The 21,785-nt window shown below is 47.5% G+C and overlaps 1 protein-coding gene across 1 annotated transcript in view; it reads left to right on the plus strand.

Annotated features, from left to right (window-relative positions):
* LOC147706586 (uncharacterized) overlaps positions 1-21,785 on the plus strand; it is a 487,499-nt gene that overhangs the window by 109,425 nt on the left and 356,289 nt on the right. The window contains exons 6-7 of the mRNA XM_086929635.1: positions 18,921-19,065; positions 21,330-21,366. Of these exons, the coding sequence (XP_086785761.1) occupies positions 18,921-19,065; positions 21,330-21,366 (182 nt within the window). The remainder of the gene's footprint in view (positions 1-18,920; positions 19,066-21,329; positions 21,367-21,785) is intronic.

Here is a 21,785-nt window from a genome sequence, read left to right on the forward strand (position 1 = left end):
GGGTAACCATTGTGGGGTCTACTTGTGGGGTGTCAGCTACCTTACCCTGAACATCTGGCCTTTGGCATTCTGACCGTTACCTAGCCCGTACCTCCTTGTCAAAAAGCTTGACGCAGGTGAGCCTGCACATACTCGGACACTTCATGGGGGGCTTCCAGGCTGTGGATTTTGGGTGGACAACCTCAGAGGGCTCAAAGGTCAGGAGCTTTGGTTGTGGGCCATGGTCAGTATGACACTCCTTATGATGATGTTTACTGGGTCCCGGGACGTCTTGAGCAGAGCTCTGATGGAAAGAGGAGCCTCCATCATCCTCTTGCAAATTTTCGGGGGTCTCTGCCTCCGCAGAGGCGCTATAATCATGGTCTGAATTCAGGGTGGAAGCCAACCTGCCAAAATCTGCTGCATGGGGACCCTTAGAGGTCTTCCGCCAGGCCCAGGCATGCAACGGAGGGGTAAGCAGCCAATTCTGCTCTTCAGCGTAGCCACATAGATGATGTTTTAGGGGTCAAAGGCCTGTTTCAAGGCTCGTTTGACAGAATGCTGCACCCCCACGTCTGAAGCATTCACTAGGTCCTGCTCCAGGGATGCTGAGGGTTCCTCGTAGAAATAATCCTCTTCGTGATACTCTGCCATCGCATGTATCTCTGCAATGCAGGAGGAATGCCCAGAGGAACGAATAGGGACCAACGCTTTAAGGCAAGGGTGGAAACACCCTCAATCAGGAGCAATCCCGGGGGAGTAGAGTGAAACCCGGACAAGCCAGTTCACAGGGTCACTGAATCCAATAAATATATATCAATATATGGTGGAGCAAGGGCTAGCCTGTTACTCTAGGCAGTGCACAGGCTCAATTTTTCAACCCTGCTGATTCTATAGATTCTGGGCATCAGGTGAGATCAGCGACAATTGTCTGGGGCAATCAGAGCAATTTTACGTGGCTCCTAGCCTTCTTTTCAAGCCTTCCAACTGAGAAAGGAAAAGAAAATGAATGCTGCACATGCGCGGGGCCTGCCTACATTGGCATGTACTTCTCCTGCTCCACCTTTATCAAGAGGCGGGCATCAAGACCCCGGTCAGGAGGCAAAGCGATCCCCTCACACTGCCACAAACACGCCTACCGTGTGCTGCTTTGGTTCGACCGCGTCCCCAACAACGATAAAGTGTCTATCAAAAGGTCACAATCCTGCATGCACAATGAGGGAGCAAAGCGGCACGAGTCGTGCTAATACCTCAGAAAATACGATCAATTAAATAGTCCATTAAGCAATTTAAGGCAAATATAAGGCACACTTTAGATGTGCTTAACTGGCTGCGAAGCAGCAAAAAAAGAGGTCTCTGAGATGCTGTGAGGGGCTTATATAGGACAGTGAATGGAAGAGAAGAGGAGCATAATTGGAGCCTCCGGTCCTGCCATATAATTCTTTTTCAGATCATTTAGTTGTGGTTATAAAGGGCGTCCTCACTGTGATGTGGGGCCTCAGGCTCACATCATATAAATAACGGACACAGACACCATGAAAGATGGTGTACTAACCAGCCACGAGCACGTGCACCTAAGCCCTTTTATTGGCGGACGCTGCATAGAGACAGTTCACTTGTGATGACATGTCTTGCATGACTTCCCTTTTGTTGACGTCGGTGATGATCTGTGGTGAATTCAAACAGTTTCTCAATGGGGTGCGTCATGAGCATGGATGGAGTTCATGGTGACGGTTCGTAGAGGTGTTGCCTGACCACTTGTCTCTGTGGACCCTTTTGGCTGCAACTGATGACCCGTCGGTGGGGGTATGCAACGTTTACAACGAAGTTTTTACAACGCACTACCATTTCAACGCAGGCATTACCACGCATACCATTACAACGCATTGCGCTGGGGGGCGCTCTAGGATAGGGAATAAGTTTAATTTTCTATCCAACACCTTACCTAGTGTCCACGGGGACTGGAGTTGGAATAGAAAATTATACTTACAACTATCCAGCACCTCTAAGCGCTATATGTTGTAACGGTATTCGTTGTAAATACCGCGTTGTAAAGGTATGCATGGTAAAAGTATGCGTGGTAACGTCATACATCCGTCGTTGGGGCAAAGTCTCTTTTCACTCTCCCGCCTGGAGAGGCCGTTGCCGGGGTTGCTGCGGGACTGCAGGAAGGCTACGCTGGGGCCACTTGTGTGCCAACTGGGGGCGGCTGCAGGACCACCTAGGAGCCATTAGTTGGTCGCACGCACAACCCTCTAAGGTGGAGGTGTCTTGGCTGATGTTTGCTCTCCCTACCGCGGTTCAGGGGTGTGCCAGGTTCACAAGTAGCCTCTGGTCTCTTTTCTCGACTGGTGTGGCAACAGCGTGGGAGTCCAGTCCATCAATACTCTGGGAGTGGTGTTTGACGCAGGTGCTGATGGCTGGCGTGATGGAAGATGCCAACCATGTGGTGACTCAGGATGACAGGTGGTGGTGACTTGCTGGGAGAGTTTCCTTGTTGAGGCAGCTTTGGGTTTTTGGGGCTGAGACAGGTAGAACAGGACTGGGATCGCCATGGGAGGCTTTTGTCAGTGCTTTACTCTGGTTGCTTTTTTCACTTTTAGGCAGTGTTGTGCAGTACTGGTGTCATAGTTTATAGGGATGAGCGGAAAATCCGTTCCGCTCGTGGATTTCGCGGATTTTCGGTAAATCCGCGATCCGCGAACTCCTGCGAATTTACTGAAAATCCGCGAGATCCGCGAGCGGCGGATTTGGGGGGCAAAAGTTCAAGCCTGTTGAACTTTTAACTATTTTAGGATGGTGCCGGCAAGCTGCCAGCGCCATCCTAAAATAGTTACTAAGTTAGCTTCAACAGGAAGCACTAATGGATAAAATAAAGCAGGTGCTCGAGCACCTGCTTTATTTTATCTATTAGTGCCCTGATGAAGCTAATTTAGTAACTATTTTAGGATGGCGCTGGCAGCTTGCCGGCGCCATCCTAAAATAGTTGCAGGATGATGTGTGACTGTTTACTGTTTTGTCGAGGCTGGGTAGGTGTGCGTTCTCCCCATATCTATCGTCGAAAATTAGCTATGATGCTTGATGGAGGCCTTTGCATAATTGACTTTCACGAGCTCAATCCCTGTGCAGTTCCTGTGACCACGAGCTTCTCTGATCCATGCCTGTCCTTTTATACACCCAAGAGGCATGTGAACTCGCATATAAGCCTCGCCCGTTTGGCCCTGCCCCTCACACTAGCGATGTGCACCGTTTTTCCGCCCGGCCATTACCCACTAAATCCGCAAAATCCGCGAATCCGCAGATTCGTGGATTTTGCAGATCGCGAATTTGCAAATTCGCAAAATTCGCAAATTGCGAATTTGCAAAATTCGCTCATGCCTAATTTAACAAGGCAGTGTTCTCCTGATCAGGGCTGGGGAGGGCACATATCTTTTTATTAGTTGAGTGAGGGGCAGAGTTGTTCTGTGCCAGGTAACTGTAGTTTCTTTTGTCCTTGGCTCTGATTTTAGGCTGCTGCAACCGGGTGCTTTCTCTGCAGGCTTGTGCTTACACTATGAGTTTTAAGTTCCTGACTGCAGTTGCACAAAACGTTGCCTTATTTTCAAAGTCCCCAGCAGCATGAGGGCCTACTTGCTTACTGTCCCGGAGTTCTCTTTGGTTGTGGGCACTTTAAATTGGTAAATAATTATAATTAATTGGTTAATTGATAATTATGTTAACTATATTAATTTATTTTCTGTTGCAGGTTGTGAGTTTATAGGGGAATAGGGTGGGAAGTAATTTAATTAAAATTAATTCAATATGTTAATTTATTTATTGGTATTTATTAAGAATTAATTTTGAATTAATTATTAATTGGTAATACATTAAAATGTAATTGGTAATTAATTTTAATTAATTTATTAATTGGTAATTAATTAAAACAAAATTGGTAATTCATTGTTAATTAATTAATAATTGGTAAGTAATTAAAATATAATTGGTAATTAATTTTAAATAATTGATTAAATGTTAATCATGTTACTTGTATTAATTTATTTTCAGTAGTGGGTTGTGGGTTTTTAGGGGAATAGGGTGGGAAGTAATTTAATTATAAATAATTACATTTTCTAAATAATTTATTGGTTATTTTTGTTGAAATTAATTAATTTATTATAAAAAACTAATATTTATTTTTAAAAAAATTAATTGGTATTAATATTTAATTAATTTTCATTCATATATGAAGTATATACGTTCCCTACTGTTGCACTCTCTGGAGTGGGAATAGTAATTTTTCCCCCTACGCTATCCAACGCTTTCCCTACTGTTGCACTCATTGGAGTGGGAATAGTAATTTTTATCCCTACGCTATCCAATGCTTTCCCTACTGTTGCACTCACTGGAGTGGGAATAGTAATTTCTACCCCTACGCTATCCAACGCTTTCCCTACTGTTTCCCTCCCTGGAGTGGGAATAGTAATTTTTACCCCTACACTATCCAATGCTTTTCCTACTGTTGCACTCACTGGAGTGGGACTAGTAATTTCTACCCCTACGCTATCCAACGCTTTCCCTACTGTTGTCCTCACTGGAGTGGGAATAGTAATTTTTACCCCTACACTATCCAACGCTTTCCCTACTGTTGCCCTCACTGGAGTGGGAATAGTAATTTTTACCTCTACACTATCCAACGCTTTCCCTACTGTTGTCCTCACTGGAGTGGGAATAGTAATTTTTACCTCAACATTATCCAACGCTTTCCCTACTGTTGCCCTCACTGGAGTGGGAATAGTAATTTTTACCCCTACGCTGTCCAACACTTTCCCTACTGTTGCACCCACTGGAGTGGGAATAGTAATTTTAACCCCTACATTATCCAATGCTTTCCCTACTGTTGCCCTCACTGGAGTGGGAATAGTAATCTTTGCCCCTACATTATCCAATGCTTTCCCTACTGTTGCACTCTCTGGAGTGGGAATAGTAATTTTAACCTCTACACTATCCAGCGCTTTCCCTACTGTTGCACTCACTGAAGTGGGAATAGTAATTTTTACCCCTATGCTATCCAACGTTTTTTCTACTGTTGCACTCACTGGAGTGGGATTAGTAATTTTCACCCCTACGGTATCCAAAGGTTTCCCTACTGTTGCACTCTCTGGAGTGGGAATAGTAATTTTTACCCTCCCGATATCCAACGCTTTCGCTACTGTTGCACTCTGTGGAGTGGGAATCGTAATTGTTATCCTTACGCTATCCAACGCTTTCCCTACTGTTGCACTCTCTGGTGTGGGAATAGTAATTTTTACCCTCCCGCTATACAACGCTTTCCCTACTGTTGCACTCTGTGGAGTGGGAATCGTAATTGTTATCCTTACGCTATCCAACGCTTTCCCTACTGTTGCACTCTCTGGAGTGGGGATAGTAATTTTTACCCTCCCGCTATCCAACGCTTTCCCTACTGTTGCACTCTCTGGAGTGGGAATAGTAATGTTTACCCCTACACTATCCAACGCTTTCCCTATTATTGCACTCTCTGGAGTGGGAATAGTAATTTTTACCCCTGCGCTATCCAACGCTTTCCCTACTGTTGCACTCTCTGGAGTGGGAATAGTAATTCTTACCCTCCCGCTATCCAACGCTTTCCCTACTGTTGCACTCACTGGAGTGGGAATAGTAATGTTTACTGCTACACTATCTAATGTTTTATCTACTGTTGCACTCACTGGAGTGGTAATAGTAAATGTAACCCTCTCACTATCCAATGGTAAATATATTGTATATTTTAATATTAATACTATGTGTGTATATATATATATATATATATATATATATATATATATATATATATATTCACTGAAAAAACCATAGGTTATAGACCATATATAGTTAGGAATTAGCATTTACAAAACCTTGAAAATTCACTGAAAAAACCATAGGTTATAGACCATATATAGTTAGGAATTCGCATTTACAAAACCTTATTTTACTCACACAAAACCATTGAAATTCCATATATAGTTAGTTGCACTAACTATATATCGCGCACCCGCAATCCACTGCTGATGATGTCACATATTACATCATTCATGACATGGTCAGTGACATCACTGATGACATCACTGATGACATCTCAAATGACATCACTGATGACATCTCAAATGACATCACTGATGACATCTCATTTGACATTACTGATCACATCACTGATGATATCATTCATGTGATAATACGATGAACCTCTTCAGACTCTAATATAACCTTAGATACAATCAGTGTAAACAGACACTCACAGACTGTCACTCATCCATGGAGTTACTCACACACCTAGTCAGTCATGCAAAGAATCAATCACACCTCCATTTCCTCAACTATACAGTTATACAAACTTTACTTATTCAAACATATACTAACACATATTTACTCTCTTATACAATCCCTGATACAAGTTCACAATGATCCATACAGCCACTCACACATTCACTGGCTCTTATGCACAGTTATTTATATATGTCAACTCTCACATGTACTGTGTTTTACATATGTACTTACTTTGACATGTAGCACTGAGATATCCATTCACTCACCAATACACTCATGCACACAGTCAACCGCCCATACAGCTGTTTCCACATGCACTTTTGAAACCATACATCTAGTGAATCAACTGCTCACACATCTATGCACAGAGTCATACACCTCCCAGCCACCCACACACATACTCAGTCTCCCATACAAATACTTGGGCAACCAATCAATAACCCATATAGTTACTCATATAGCTACTTATCAACACATGCAACAGTTTACAGAACAACAGACATAATGATGCACAAATTAAGACAGTTTAGTCACTAACCCATGCACTCAGTGAGACACATTTAATCACTCACTCATACAGTCAGTCATGCACCTACTAAATCCTTCATCCAGACACTTATACATCCACTCATTCTTCAATATGTAAGACATATTTTAACTTTACAGAAACATACAGTCACTGGATGTTGTCATCAGTGATGTCATCAGTGATGTCATTTGAGATGTCATCAGTGATGTCATCAGTGATGTCACTGACCATGTCATGAATGATGTAATATGTGACATCATCAGCAGTGGATTGCGGGTGCGCGATATATAGTTAGTGCAACTAACTATATATGGAATTTCAATGGTTTTGTGTGAGTAAAATAAGGTTTTGTAAATGCGAATTCCTAACTATATATGGTCTATAACCTATGGTTTTTTCAGTGAATTTTCAAGGTTTTGTAAATGCTAATTCCTAACTATATATGGTCTATAACCTATGGTTTTTTCAGTGAATTTTCAAGGTTTTGTAAATGCTAATTCCTAACTATATATGGTCTATAACCTATGGTTTTTTCAGTGAATATATATATATACATACATATATAAACATATATCATCTGTATATCTATATAAATACAAACATAAATGCATGCATACATATACTTATATGCATACAGATGCATGTTATTTACATGAAAGTTGAAAAAACACTAATAAAAGCAAAGCTAAAAAGCCACCTCATTACAAACAGAATGGCTTTAACTTAAACGAGGGCGAGATCTATTGCATTTTCAATGCTTGTTTACTTTAGTTCCATCAAGAAGGCATTCAGATGTGTCACACATTTGCCATAAATTCTGAATGTTAGCACTCTAGTTGCACATTAGATCACTGTAGTAAAGCTACTGCTCACCAGGGACGTCTGCTGCTGGTATTCAAAGTGCATGTTTCAGTCTGCATGTCAGAATTTTTTTAATGAAATAGAAGAGGATTTGAGAAGTCACTCAAAATGATCCCTAATTTTTCTTTCTGAAGCACTAATCATACTTTCTATGGCAAAATTAACCCCCTCATGTTGTTCCTTTTTAAATTGAGTGTTTTCAGACTTACCACTTCATTCCAATCAAGATGGCTTCTGGTGTGCCATACTTTTGTCATAAGTAAGACTGTTAGCGCTCTAGTTGTTCTTTAGAACACTCTGGGACATTCTGTCATTGGGCTATACTTGGGGTACATCTGGGTGATATTTGGGCTACATTTAGGCTCTTTTGTCTCTGGTGGCCATCTTGGGAGACTGTATGTCAGAATTTTTTAATGAAATTGAAGAGGGTTTGAGAAGTCACTCAAAATGTGCCCTAATTTTTCTTTCTGCAGCACTAATCATAATTCATATGGCAAAATATACCCCCTCATTTTGTTCCTTTTTAAATTAAATGTTTTAAGAGTTACCACTTTATTCCAATCAAGATGGCTTCAGGTGTGCCATACCTTTGTAATAAGTAGGACTGTTAGCGCTCTAGTTGTTCTTTAGAACACTCTGGGACATTCTGTCATTGGGCTATACTTGGGCTACATCTGGGTGATATTTGGGCTACATTTGGGCTCTTTTGTTTCTGGTGGCCATTTTGGGAGACTGCATGTCAGAATTTTTTAATGAAATAGAAGAGGATTTGAAAAGTCACTCAAAATGTGCCCTAATTTTTCTTTCTGCAGCACTAATAATACCTTCTATTGCATAATATACCCCCTCATTTTGTTCCTTTTTAAATTAAATGTTTTAAGAGTTACCACTTTATTCCCATCACGATGGCTCCAGGTGTGCTATACCTTTGTAATAAGTAGGACTGTTAGCGCTCTAGTTGTTCTTTAGAACACTCTGGGACATTCTGTCATTGGGCTATACTTGGGCTACATCTGGGTGATATTTGGGCTACATTTGGGCTCTTTTGTCTCTGGTGGCCATTTTGGGAGACTGCATGTCAGAATGTTTTCATGAAATAGAAAAGGATTTGAGAAGTCACTCAAAATGTGCCCTCATTTTTCATTCTGCAGCACTAATCATACTTTCTATGGCAAAATATACCCCCTCATGTTGTTTCTTTTTAAATTAAATGTTTTAAGAGTTACCACTTTATTCCAATCAAGATGGCTTCAGGTGTGCCATACCTTTGTAATAAGTAGGACTGTTAGCGCTCTAGTTGTTCTTTAGAACACTCTAGGAGGCTGCAGTAGAACACAAAGGAATCAACTGACAGTCTCTGTCCTTGTTGGATGTACATGTTTTACTGAGAATGTCAGACTTCATTTTCACATGACTAAGAAAGATAATGTGAATTTACAGAAAATATGCTTTCAGTTTAGCTTATAGATCCCCTTCCAAACCACTGTGGGAAAATCATGAGATATTAGTTTTCTTTCAAACAATATTCATGATATCACAGCAGAAGGTTTTTTCACATGGTAAAATCACCTTAGAACCCACCACAATTCCTAAAACGAGTATGGTACCATCAACAAATGATTTATAATGTAACTAAAGTCCTAAAACCCTCTATTAACTACAATGCTTTTTAATGAGGTGCTATCATGTATATTGGTCCCAAGATGGCTGCCAACACTTCTTGGATGAAGTGCTGACAGCCAATCAGATCAGATGTGTGGTTAGGCTCCGCCCAGATATATATCTTTTTTTGAACCTAAATTACTCAAAATCCACTGGAGCACATATATTGAGACCTAGCAAAGGCACATCGGGCTAACAGTCCCTACAATTTTGCCAAGTTTCGTGCAAATCCATTCAGCCGTTCGAGCTAAAAGTGAGGCCAAACGCCCTATGGAAATTAACATGGGAAAAACGCGTTTTGGGACCCCCCTTTTTTCTCGGCCCCCCCCTGATGAAACCCCCCCAAATTGGCAGGGGCTGCTTAGAAACAAAATGTTCCATTTTCCTGAAAATTTCAGCCAATTCCGTCCACAAACGCCAAAGTTATTAGACATAGAATTTTCAAAAATCCCATAGAGAAAAAATCCTAACTATATATACCTACTGGCGACCGCCAGTAGGTAATATATATATATATATGTATATATGTATGTATATATATTTTTTTTAATTATATTAATTATCTATTAGTTTTAATGTTATTTAAGTATTTTTAAGTTAGTTATATTTATTATTTTATTAATTTAAATTACTTTTAACTATTTAAATCGATATTTTTGATTCAATATTTTCGTACTTATCTGTTTGGAGATAGGAAGTCGATATTTTGGCATTCTATATTTTTAACTCGATATTTTTGTATATCAATATTTTTGACATCGATATTGTGTCAGTGATCCGTGTTTTTCTTTATTTGGGGCCGTGCAGTCGTAGTGCAGAACGCAGCTGCAATGTTATAGGTGAGGCACACCTCTTCCACCTCTCACGTTTAATCCTACATTGCCTTTTCGTGGAATTAGCCGCACAGTCAATGACTACTCTGCCCCTGGCAGCAGGCCATCTCAGAGCACGAGCTGCATAGAGGCTACACCATGCTCTTGAAGGCAGCTTAGGTTTCCGCCCGATATCACCTGTTCTCGCGGGTAGTCCTCTTAACTAATGCTGGTCTCCAGATGCAACGTCACTCTTAGCACAGGCATTTCACCGCTAGCAGACACTCCCGGCCGAGCAGCAGGTCCTGCTGATCGCTAGTCACGGCAGGGGCTGCAGGGCCTTCCTCTTGGGTCCGCCTCACTACTGGATTTTGGGGGTAGGCCTCATTCCACGCTGGTCGCTCCACCCGCCCGCAGCAGCCTCTCACATTTTCCACGCTGCTGTGTTGTGGGGTCACAGAGCTGAGGCGGCCGCCTAGGCTCAGCTGCAGGCGCATGTCCGGCATTGTTCCCCACTCTCCGTACCTTCGATGCAGGACTGGCATGCAGGGCAGCTTGTGGACTCCTCTGGACCCGGCGGGCGGGGGGTCGGAGTCACAGACTTTTCTTACGCCTCGCCAATGGCAGCAATCCGTTACTTGGCTGCATGCTTCTGCCCCACTGACCTTCTGTTGGCAGGCTGGTCAGGACCAGCGTTGCAGCGACGGCTGTGTGTGAGCGTCTGCCCTGACATTTCACGGGACACTGGCCTCCGCGGCGCGACCGTGGCCATCGTGCCGGTAATGGGCACCAGTGGGCGTCCAGGTAGGCCGTTGCGATCCTTTGGAGTGGACGGGGGTGCCGCCTGTCAGGCTCCTTACCTCTTCCACGAGGAACCACGACGCGTAGAAAAATAGTAGGCATGCAGGGTCAGCTACCCGCCTCGTTGCCAGTGTGATGTTGGGCCTCAGGCCCACATCATATAAATAACGGACACAGACACCATGAGAGATGGTGTACTAACCAACCACGAGCACGTGCACCCAAGCCCTTTTATTGGTGGGCCACGTCCTTCTTGGCACCCGTGATGGATGGGTGTGGGGGTGCAGTGTGTCCAACCCCCGAGGGAGTGGCTGGAATTACAGCTTCCTGTGGAACACTAGAACGTGTCCCACAGGACACTACACTCACCAGAGGTCAGCGTTTTTGGTGAGGAGCATGACAACAGGACCCGGAATAATGAAGATTAACGGTAAGTAATAGAGCATTACCCGCAGGTTCCTTATGTCCTCGTCCCATTCAGAACTATGTGGAGAATACTAAAGCAGAAAAGCCGGCCTTCCCAAACCAAACAGAAGCCAACTCAGGAAAATACCCCAAGGCAGCAACCGCAGGAACCAATAGGCAGAACTGGAGAAAACCCAAGCAGGGCCCCCAACAAGGAGGAGCCCCACCAAACCAGGATGCACCCAACCAAAACAACAGAAGAGTAACCAGAGGACCAGAACTACCACCACAGAGGGCAACCAGCCCAAGCAGAAACACCCCACCGCCAACCAGAGAAGGGGAGAGGACAGACACACCAGCCAACCGAGGCAAGAAGAAACAACAGCGAGGAGGCCACCCAAAGAAGAAACAGGTCAAGAACCACCAGGCCAGGAAGCCAGAACCGGGCAACAGAAGCCAAACCGAGGCACAGAGAGCCCAAGCTAGCCAAAACCTGGCCCCAGAAAGAAAAAGAACCACCCAGGGGACAAGAGGGCCAGAGGAACGCAAAGATCCAACCAACAACAACAAAGTCGGATCCGGGAAAGAGGGGGCCGAGAAGCTCACCAAGGGAAGAACCAAACCAGAAGAGAAGGGAAGCACAAAACACGACCCCAGAGAGGCCAGAGGAAAAAAAAAACGGAAACTCCCAAAGAGCAGCAGGCCGAACAGAAAAGGGCCAGCAACAGCAGCCAGACCACCAGCATCCAATCGGGAAGGCGAGCCAGAGCCCACGGACAGGAAAAGAGGCAAACCCAAGGCCTCAAGGGACCCAGCACCCCCAGGGAGCCCAAGCAGCAAAAAACAACAAGGGCAACCAACCAGGACGAAGAGACCCGGAACACCAAGGAGGAAAAGGGAACAGGAGGAACCACAGGAACCCCAGAACACAGCCCCAGCCAAACCGGAGGAAACCGGAGCAGGAAGCAACAGCCCGAAGAAGGCACACCTCAATCAACAGAGAAGGGTAGCACCCAGACAGACAAAAGACCCAGTGAACCCAAGACCAAGCAAGGGAACCCAAAGGGGGCCAACACCAACAAAAGACAGGGCAGGCAGAGAAGACCCCAAACAGCCGAAGCGGAGGGCTGGGGCAAAAACACAGAGGGCAGCGAGACCGAGGGACAACAACCCCCAGAGGACCCAAAGGAGCGGGACAGGGCCAAACAGCTCAGCACGGAACCCAACCCAACAGGGGAGAGGGAACACAGAAGCAAACCGAAGCCAGCGAGGAAGCCTAGCATGACCCAAGGCAGGGCACGCGCAGGGGACGAACCCCTCAGGGCAAAAAACGGCAACCCAGGACACATCCCAGAAGCCAATGCCAAGTCCAAGCAACCCGCAGGACCGAAGGACCCGAAGGCCAAACCCAAAACCGTGGGAAGGCTCAAAGAAAGGAAGGCCCCAGCAGAGCACAGGCCAGAAAGCAAACAGCCCCGGCGGTGCCCAAACCAAACCTATGAGGAGGAAAGCAGGTAAACAGGAGCGAGAGCTAGATGCAGAACCAAGACGCCACAACGGCAGGAACACACCATACCCAAAAGGAACCGGAACCTGAAAGCAGAGGGACCAGCCACCCCACAGGCCGGCAAGGCACCCGCCAAGAAGCGCCAGGCCACCCAACAAACCAAAACAGCCCAAACAGGCAGGCCAGGACAGCAGAAAAGTGCAACCAGGCAACCCCAAGCAGGCTATCCCGCAGACCAGCCAAGAACAGGAGCCAAAACGGAGCAGAAGCAACCGCAAGCCCGCAGACCAGGAAGACCGAAACACGGCCCCCGGAACAGGAGTACAGGGAAAGGGGAGGGACAACTCCGGCAAAAAGGACCACCAGAAAGGGAAAGGACAACACCCGCCCTTACCACAGTGAGCCAAGCCAGAGAAAAAAACACTGCAGGCCAAAGAGACCCAGCGGAGGCCAACCGCACCAGGTCCATCCATCCAGGCAGCAAACAAGGCCCACCCAGCAGCAACACGGACCCCAGGCGAGACCCGAAGAAGCAGGGAGGAAAGGCCACAGGCAGAAGCCTAGCCAAAAGCCAAGAAGCCAACACAAGACACCCCAAGGGAAGCCAAAATCCACTAAGGCACCAGAGCAGGCGAGCCCCCCAGAACACCATGCAGCAGCGAGGAACAGAGAAGAGTGACCAGCGCAACCCAAGCACACCGCAAGGGAGACAGACCCCGAAAGGAGGCCAGACCAGCAACACAGCGCCAGAGGAACCCCGGGAAGGAACAAGCCCCACCGGAAGTCCAAGCTGGAGACCCCACCGAGGAGAGAAGCAAACCACAGGGAGGAAAGGCCACAGGCAACAAACCCACGGAAGCCATAACTGCAACACCAGGCCCAGGGCAAGGCCAAGGAGCACCCGCAGCAAGCCCGAATGACAGGGCCAGAGGACAAACAGGGTGAAAAGCAGCATAAACAAGCGTGACCAGAAGCACCACACAGATGCGAAGGCAAGGCAACACGGGAAGGGACCAGGAGAGGCAGAACAGCAGCAGGAAGACCGAAACAACAACTTGGCACCGCCGCCCCAGGCTCCACAACCCAGCAAAGGGGGAAATATAGAGCACCCACCGGAGCAAGAAGGCCACAGCCCCCGAAACCCGGAGGGCAGGATGGGCCACCACCAAGAACAAGGCCCCCACCCGACAGATAGCCCCAGGCAGCCAAGAAGGCAACGCCAGAGCCGAGAAGAAAGAACACAGCCCCGAAGCACAAGGAGAAGATCGCAGTGCAAATCCACCAAGCAACAGTACCCCAGACAAAAAGACACAATGAAGGCAGAAACCAGGACCAGAGTCGCAAACACGACCAGAGAACCAAGAGAGTCTGCACTAAAAGCGCAATCCCCCAGGCCAGAACACACGGCACCCAAGAAGCACCGAAGTGTGCAACGGAGCAAAAGTGGGAGCTACCATCGTCAGGGAGCACACAAAGACACAGCACACCATGCTGCAAGGCAGAAACACGAGAGACGCCCATAGCAAAGGTGGGGAGAACAACAAGGGACACCAGGCCCCAAAAACCGACAACAACAAGAAGCACAACCCCAACGGAGCGTCCAGAACACAGCGACAACCAAGCCACACAGGAGGTCACGTCGCAAGTGCAGCACCAGCAGAGAGCAGGAAAAGGCACCCAGGAGACCCCGGGGCCAAGCCCCGGCACCCCAGACCAATGCCACGCACATACCACAAAGAGTCACAAAAGCAGAGAGCATCAGCGGGAGATCGAACCAGCGAACAGGAAGCCGAGCACAAACACCAGCAGGGAATGCACCAGTAACCCGAGCCAGAATACTGCCAAAAACAAAGGCACCAAAGGAAAACAGCAATGGAGCCTGCGAACCACCAACGCTGAGACCATCCACACGCACGCACCGAAGAGCGCCGACCGCTAGCGCCACTGTGAAGCCCTAAAGTGTACGACAGATACCCAACTGCATGTAAGATCTGTGGCCCCCCCAACACGCAGTGTGCCTCAGCAGCAGCCAGCACTCAGTAGCACAAGTCAAGTATCAGAAGACAAGAACAAGTACCACAACAGGAGGAGACCCCACCTTACGTGGGAGGACACAGGGACAAGCCCCGTGAAGCCCGCACCAGACGAGAGAGCCCAAAACCACTAGACGAATGAGCCTCCCGCCCGACATGAACCGGGCACCACTCAAAGTCAGCCATACCATCCCATAAGCCACATTCAATCAGCGCTGCCAGAGAGGCGGACTTAACAGGGGCCCGTGAACCTGCGCGTGAAGGCCTCTCGCCGTCCCAGTGGAGTGAAGGCACAGGGACCCCAGACCCCCGACACGGATGTCGCTGGAGGCAGAGGAACACACGTCCGAGCTGCTAGGGGACAAAAAAAAGGCAGGCAGCAGGACAAATACAGGCAGGGAGAGTACAAAACCTCCGCTATGCAGGACACAGCCGGAGCGGGGGCCGGAACACCCCCAGGAACAAGGCCCCCATTCCAATCATCCGGCTCCGGAAATCCAAGAGAGATAAAGCGCAGCGTGTCTACCACTCGGCCAGGCCACAGGAAGACGCGCACAGCGACCGGAAGGAACCCTCGGGAGGTGGTGCACCAGCTGCAAAGGGCCGACCAACAGGATTTCCAGCCAGGAACAGGCCTGACACCCAGCAAGCCCGGCAGGCCAGGTGGCAGACCAACGAACCCCCCCCCCCGCGAAGCCAGGCAGCCAGGTGGGGGGGGGGGGAGGGGGGGAATGAGAAGAAGTGCACGCCACCCCAGCCCAGCAGGAGCAAGAGCAGCACCAGCATCCAGACCAAACTGTCGACAGACAGAAAAAAACAGAACAGGGAGACTGATGGGTAAGTACCCCTCATGTACTCCCGGTGGGAGGGGCGGGGTTAGTATCCCAGCATTCTTTTGATTGTTTTTTTCTGTCAGGAGATGGTTTTCTCCACATAGTTCTGAATGGGACGAGGATATAGGGCCTGGGGGTAATATGCAGTGTTATACTCCCACTCATGTGGAGCATCATAGGGTGCGGCCTTACACACACAAACACATGTTTACAAGCACAGAGCATGCAGTCTTTGTACTCCCAGTCATGTGGCACACCGAGGAGCACCATACAGCACAGGTTTACACACATACACGTTTGCGGTGTCAGAATACACAGTGTTATACTCCCATTCATTTGTAGCACCACAGAGTATAGCCGTACACTCACAAAAGCTTACAAGGACAGAGTATAAAGTTTTTGTCCTCCACTCATATCGAGAGCCATAGAGAGCAGCGCTTACACACACGTTTACAATTTATAATGTCACCACATGCAGTCTTATACTTCCACTCATGTGTAGAGGGCCACATGGTAAACTCTTACACACACCCACACATTGGTTAACAAGGAAGAGAAGGCAATCTTTGTACTCCCACCCATGTGGAGCAGCATACAGTGCAGTGTGCACACACACGTGTTTAAAAGACAGACTATGCAATCTTTGTACTACCACCCATTTGCAGCACCACAGGGCTCAGCACATACACTCTCACCTGTATACAAGGACAGAGTACGCAGTCTTTGTACTCCCACCCATGTGGAGCGCACAGGGCTCAGCGCATGCACTCTCACCAGTATACAAGGACAGAGTATGCAGTCTTTGTACGCCCACGCATGTGGAGGGCCACAGGGCTCATCACATACACTCTCACCAGTATACAAGGGATAGTATGCAGTCTTATGTACTCCCACCCATGTGGAGGGCCATACAGCACAATGATTACACACACACACTTTTATAATGCCAGCGAATCCAGTATTATACTCCCACTCATGTGTAGAGGGCCACAGCGTACACTCTTACACACACTCACACACATGTTTACAAGGCAGAGTATTCAGTCTTTGTACTCCCACTCATGTACAGTGCCATGCAGCACAGTGATTACACACACACGTTTTATAATGTCAATTATTCAGTGTTATACTCCCACCCATTTAGAGGGCCACAGGGCTCAGCGCATACACTCACGCCGGTATACAAGGGAGAGTATACAATCATTGTACTCCCACCTATGTGCAGCACCACAGGGCTCAGTGCATGCACTCTCACCAGTATACAAGGACAGAGTATTTAGTCTTTGTACTCCCACCCATGCGGAGCACCACTGGGCTTAGCGCATGCACTCTCACCAGTATACAAGGACAGAGTATGCAGTCTTTGTACCCCCACCCATGAGGAGCGCCAAAGGGCTCAGCACATACACTCTCACCTGTATACAAGGGAGAGTACGCAGTCTTAGTACTCCCACCCATATAGAGGGCCACAGGGCTCAGCGCATACACTCACGCCGGTATACAAGGGAGAGTATACAATCATTGTACTCCCACCTATGTGCAGCACCACAGGGCTCAGTGCATGCACTCTCACCAGTATACAAGGACAGAGTATTTAGTCTTTGTACTCCCACCCATGCGGAGCACCACTGGGCTTAGCGCATGCACTCTCACCAGTATACAAGGACAGAGTATGCAGTCTTTGTACCCCCACCCATGAGGAGCGCCAAAGGGCTCAGCACATACACTCTCACCTGTATACAAGGGAGAGTACGCAGTCTTAGTACTCCCACCCATATGGAGCGCACAGGGCTCATCACATACACTCTCACCAGTATACAAGGGATAGTATGCAGTCTTATGTACTCCCACCCATGTGGAGGGCCGTACAGCACAATGATTACCCACACACACTTTTATAATGTCATAGAATCCAGTATTATACTCCCACTCATGTGTAGAGGGCCACAGCGTACACTCTTACACATACTCACACACATGTTTACAAGGCAGAGTATTCAGTCTTTGTACTCCCACTCATGTAAAGTGCCATGCAGCACAGTGATTACATACACACGTTTTATAATGTCAATTATGCAGTGTTATACTCCCACCCATATGGAGGGCCACAGGGCTCAGCGCATACACTCTCGCCGGTATACAAGTGAGAGTATACAATCATTGTACTCTCACCTATGTGCAGCACCACAGGGCTCAGTGCATGCACTCTCACCAGTATACAAGGACAGAGTATGCAGTCTTTGTACGCCCATGCACGTGGAGGGCCACAGGGCTCATCACATACATTCTCACCAGTATACAAGGGATAGTATGCAGTCCTATGTACTCCCACCCATATGGAGAGCCACAGGGCTCAGCACATACACTCTCGCCGGTATACAAGGGAGAGTATACAATCATTGTACTCCCACCTATGTGCAGCACCACAGCGCTCAGTGCATGCACTCTCACCTGTATACAAGGACAGAGTATGCAGTCTTTGTACGCCCATGCACGTGGAGGGCCACAGGGCTCATCACATACATTCTCACCAGTATACAAGGGATAGTATGCAGTCTTTGTACTCCCACCCATATGGAGCGCACAGGGCTCAGCGCATACACTCTCACAAGTATACAAGGACAGAGTATGCAGTCTTTGTATGCCCATGCAGGTGGAGGGCCACTAGGCTCATCACATGCACTCTCACCAGTATACAAGGGATAGTATGCAGTCTTTTTACTCCCACCCATGTGGAGCACAATAGGACTCAGTGCATCCACCCTCACCAGTATACAAGAGGGAGTATGTAGTATTTGTACTCCCACCCATGTAGAGTGCCACAGGGCTCAGCCCATACATTCTCAACTGCATACAAGTGAGAGTATGCGTCATTGTACTCCCACCCATATGGAGCATCACAGGGCTCAGTGCATACATCTCACTGGTATACAAGGGAGCATACGCAGTCTTCGCACTCCCACCCATGTAGAGTGCCACAGTGTACATCCCCTACACTCTCAGTGCGTCACACTAATGGTTATGTGACAGTGGGTATTGATAAAAGGGGCAAAAAGTACAGAGTAGAGGTTGTACATAAGAGTGCTGAAGCCCTTGGACACTGAAGGATGGTGTGTACAGAGCTCCCTGACACAAGCCTATGTTAAACCATAGCAATATATGATTTTCTGACCCTTCCCCCCTCTCTTTGCTTTTCAGGAATGGCCGGAACAGACCCTTCTCCAGTTGGTAGTCCAGGCCTCTCAGTTGTAGTTTTCATTGGCATTGCAATTGCCATCCTAATGGTGGTCATCATTGTGTTGGTGCTGGTTTACTTCTTTGTGATAAAGAAGCCTGCCTCAGGGTAAGTGTGCATAGAGACTCATGCCAACATTTCTTCAGGATGAATCCCCATTTCCCTTCGTCTTCAGGGTCCATCTCTAGCCCTTCCTCTGTGTTTCCTTTCTGAAATTATCCTCCATCTAGCTTCATCTTCAGGGTCTGTCTCTAATCCATCCTCAGTGTTTCCTTTCTGGGACAAACCTCTATCTCCCTAAGTCTTCAGGGTCTGTCTCCTGTCCTTCCTCGATGTTTCCATCTTAGGATGAAGCCCCATCTTCCTTCATCTTCAGGGTGTGTCTCTAGCCCTTCCTCAGTGTTCCCTTGTCAGGATTAACCCTCATCTCCCTTCATCCTCAGGGTCTGTCTGTAGCCCTTCCTCTGTGTTTCCTTCCAGGAATTAATGCCCAACTCTCTTCCTCTTCAGGGTCCGTCTCTAGTTCTTCCTCCATGTTCTACCTCTTAAATCATCCCCGTCTTTGTTTCCCTTTAATATCTGCCTCCGCCGCTCTCCTCTGACCCTGTAATTCATAGACATATCTCATCCTTTGGAGCAGTCACTAGGTTTACCCTGCTATAAACTGACTCTCATTGAGAAAGTTTATATTTTAAGCTGGAACCTGACCTCTTTGCTTTGTGTCCACAAGAAGGTCTCTGCTCTTTCCCAGGGATTTGATCCTTCACGTCTGATGTTAGCAGATGGATTGTGCAGGATAAGCAGAGACCGCTGCACAAAATAGAAATGTGAAATACATTTCAAAAGACTAAGGTTCAGTTAGAATCAGCAGAAGAGTGATGGTGGCACCTACATTCTTTGAACCATCATTTGAGTAGTTTAAGATTTTCGAGATGTCTTGGTCTGGACGACAACATCACAAAATAAAACTATGGATAGTGTTGAAACTTTTCAAACACTCACCCCAGTCACAGATCTGGGTCTAATCCATTCTTATTTTGCTCGCCACGTCACCCCAGTTTGGACCCAGCCTTATGCAAATCAGTCTTGATCCTGCTTCCCATGGGAACAGTCCAGCCCAAACTGCCTGGCCAGGTCCTCCCTGGACTGGAAACAAGCATCCTGGGACCGGTTTCAGGGTATAACCCCCCATCAGCCATGTCCGGATGACATCAATGTCCCTGGCAGGCAATGACTTCGCAGAGATTTGGTTCTTCTCCAATCTGACACCAGGACACAGCCTTGGACTTCTTGAATAAAGCGTACTCTGTAGCTTGGCCAAGGCTGAGGTCAACCAACCGCTTCCGCACAGCAAAGAGTGAGATTCTACAACACAAGCAGATCTCAAGAGTGTCTCCTCAGCCTGGGGTGTGAGGTCAGAGGCACCGGGGCTCCTGAGAAAGTCAAAATGAGAAGCCTTTGCCAGACTCTGTGGTTTCCTAGTGGAGGACAGGTGGGATGATGAACTTAGACTATGGGGGGAATCCAGTGGCTTCATGTGCAGAGGGTCACTGATGGCTCTGTGTGTACAGCATCGTAAGGCATGCTGGGTATTTCCGCACCCAGCGGAGTCCTTGGGACAGAGTCTGGCAAAGGCTTCACATTTTGACTTTCTCAGGAGCCCCAGCGCCTTTGACCTCACATCCCAGGCTGAGGAGACATTCTTGAGATCTTCTGCTTGTGTGGTAGAATCTCACTCTTTGCTACGCTGGAGCAGTTGGTTGACCTCAGCCTTGGCGAAGCTACAGAGGACGCTTTAATCAAGAAGTCCAAGGCTGTGTCCCGGTGTCAGATTGAACAAGAATCGGAGTTCTGCTAAGTCATTGTTTGCCAGGGACATTGATGTCATCCAGACATGGCTGATGAGGGGTGAAACCCCAAAACTGGTCCTAGATGCTTGTTTCAAGTCCAAGTAGAACCTGGCAGGTAGTTTGAGCTGGACTGTTACCATGGGGAGCAGAGTCAAGACTTTATTTGCATATGCATGGGTCTAAACTGAGGTGACGTGGCGAGCAAAATAACGATGGATTAAACCACTCAAAGTCCTGTGACAGCAGTGAGAGGGCAGCTCTGTCAGCTGACACATGAGCAGGATGTGGGCGGTGGCCGCTCGGCTCAGAGATGATGTTATTACATCAGGTCATCTATAAGCCAGACCCAAAGAGTTCTTGGTGTTGAGTAAGAGTTACTGCGTGACGTAGGGCTTGTTGGATTGGACACCCTGCAATGTTAGTTCCCACAGCATGTCGTGATATACTATGTCCATATTTCCTGGCCAACTCTTGAATCTCTGTGCATTGGAGAAGGATTGACTCCCTTTTCTCTTCTCATAGGGCTCCAGCTCCAGAGAACACTACAGATGCAGCAACAGTAAGTAGAAGTGCGGGCCCGGGAGGCGACGCCGACCCAAGGTCACTCCGGCTAACAGCCCTTCCCCCCCCCCCCCCCCCCCCCCCCCAGGGCAGCTGAACGCAAAGGTGGGCAGCTGGAACCCCACAGAAATTCACGCGCTGCATTGGCTGTCGTGGTTTAAAGTGCCCAATCAGGGACGAGAGGTCTGGTTGAGGCATGGCCAAAAAAGGGTCTGAGGTAGCAAGCACGAGTGTGTGAATGGCTAGGGTGCGAAAGGAAGCTCACCCGTGTGGGGTGTGTTTTGAAAGTGTACTTTCAAAGACAATGGTGCAAAGTGAGGGAATGTGGTGGGCACCTGCAGTGGTCCTTTAGAGCCCCCAGCACTACTGACAAGGGACAGTGTACATGATGGGCCCCTGCAGATGTTTTGTAGAGCC

Source organism: Lissotriton vulgaris, chromosome 7, assembly GCF_964263255.1.
Source record: "Lissotriton vulgaris chromosome 7, aLisVul1.2, whole genome shotgun sequence".
NCBI classification, from domain to species: domain Eukaryota; kingdom Metazoa; phylum Chordata; class Amphibia; order Caudata; family Salamandridae; genus Lissotriton; species Lissotriton vulgaris.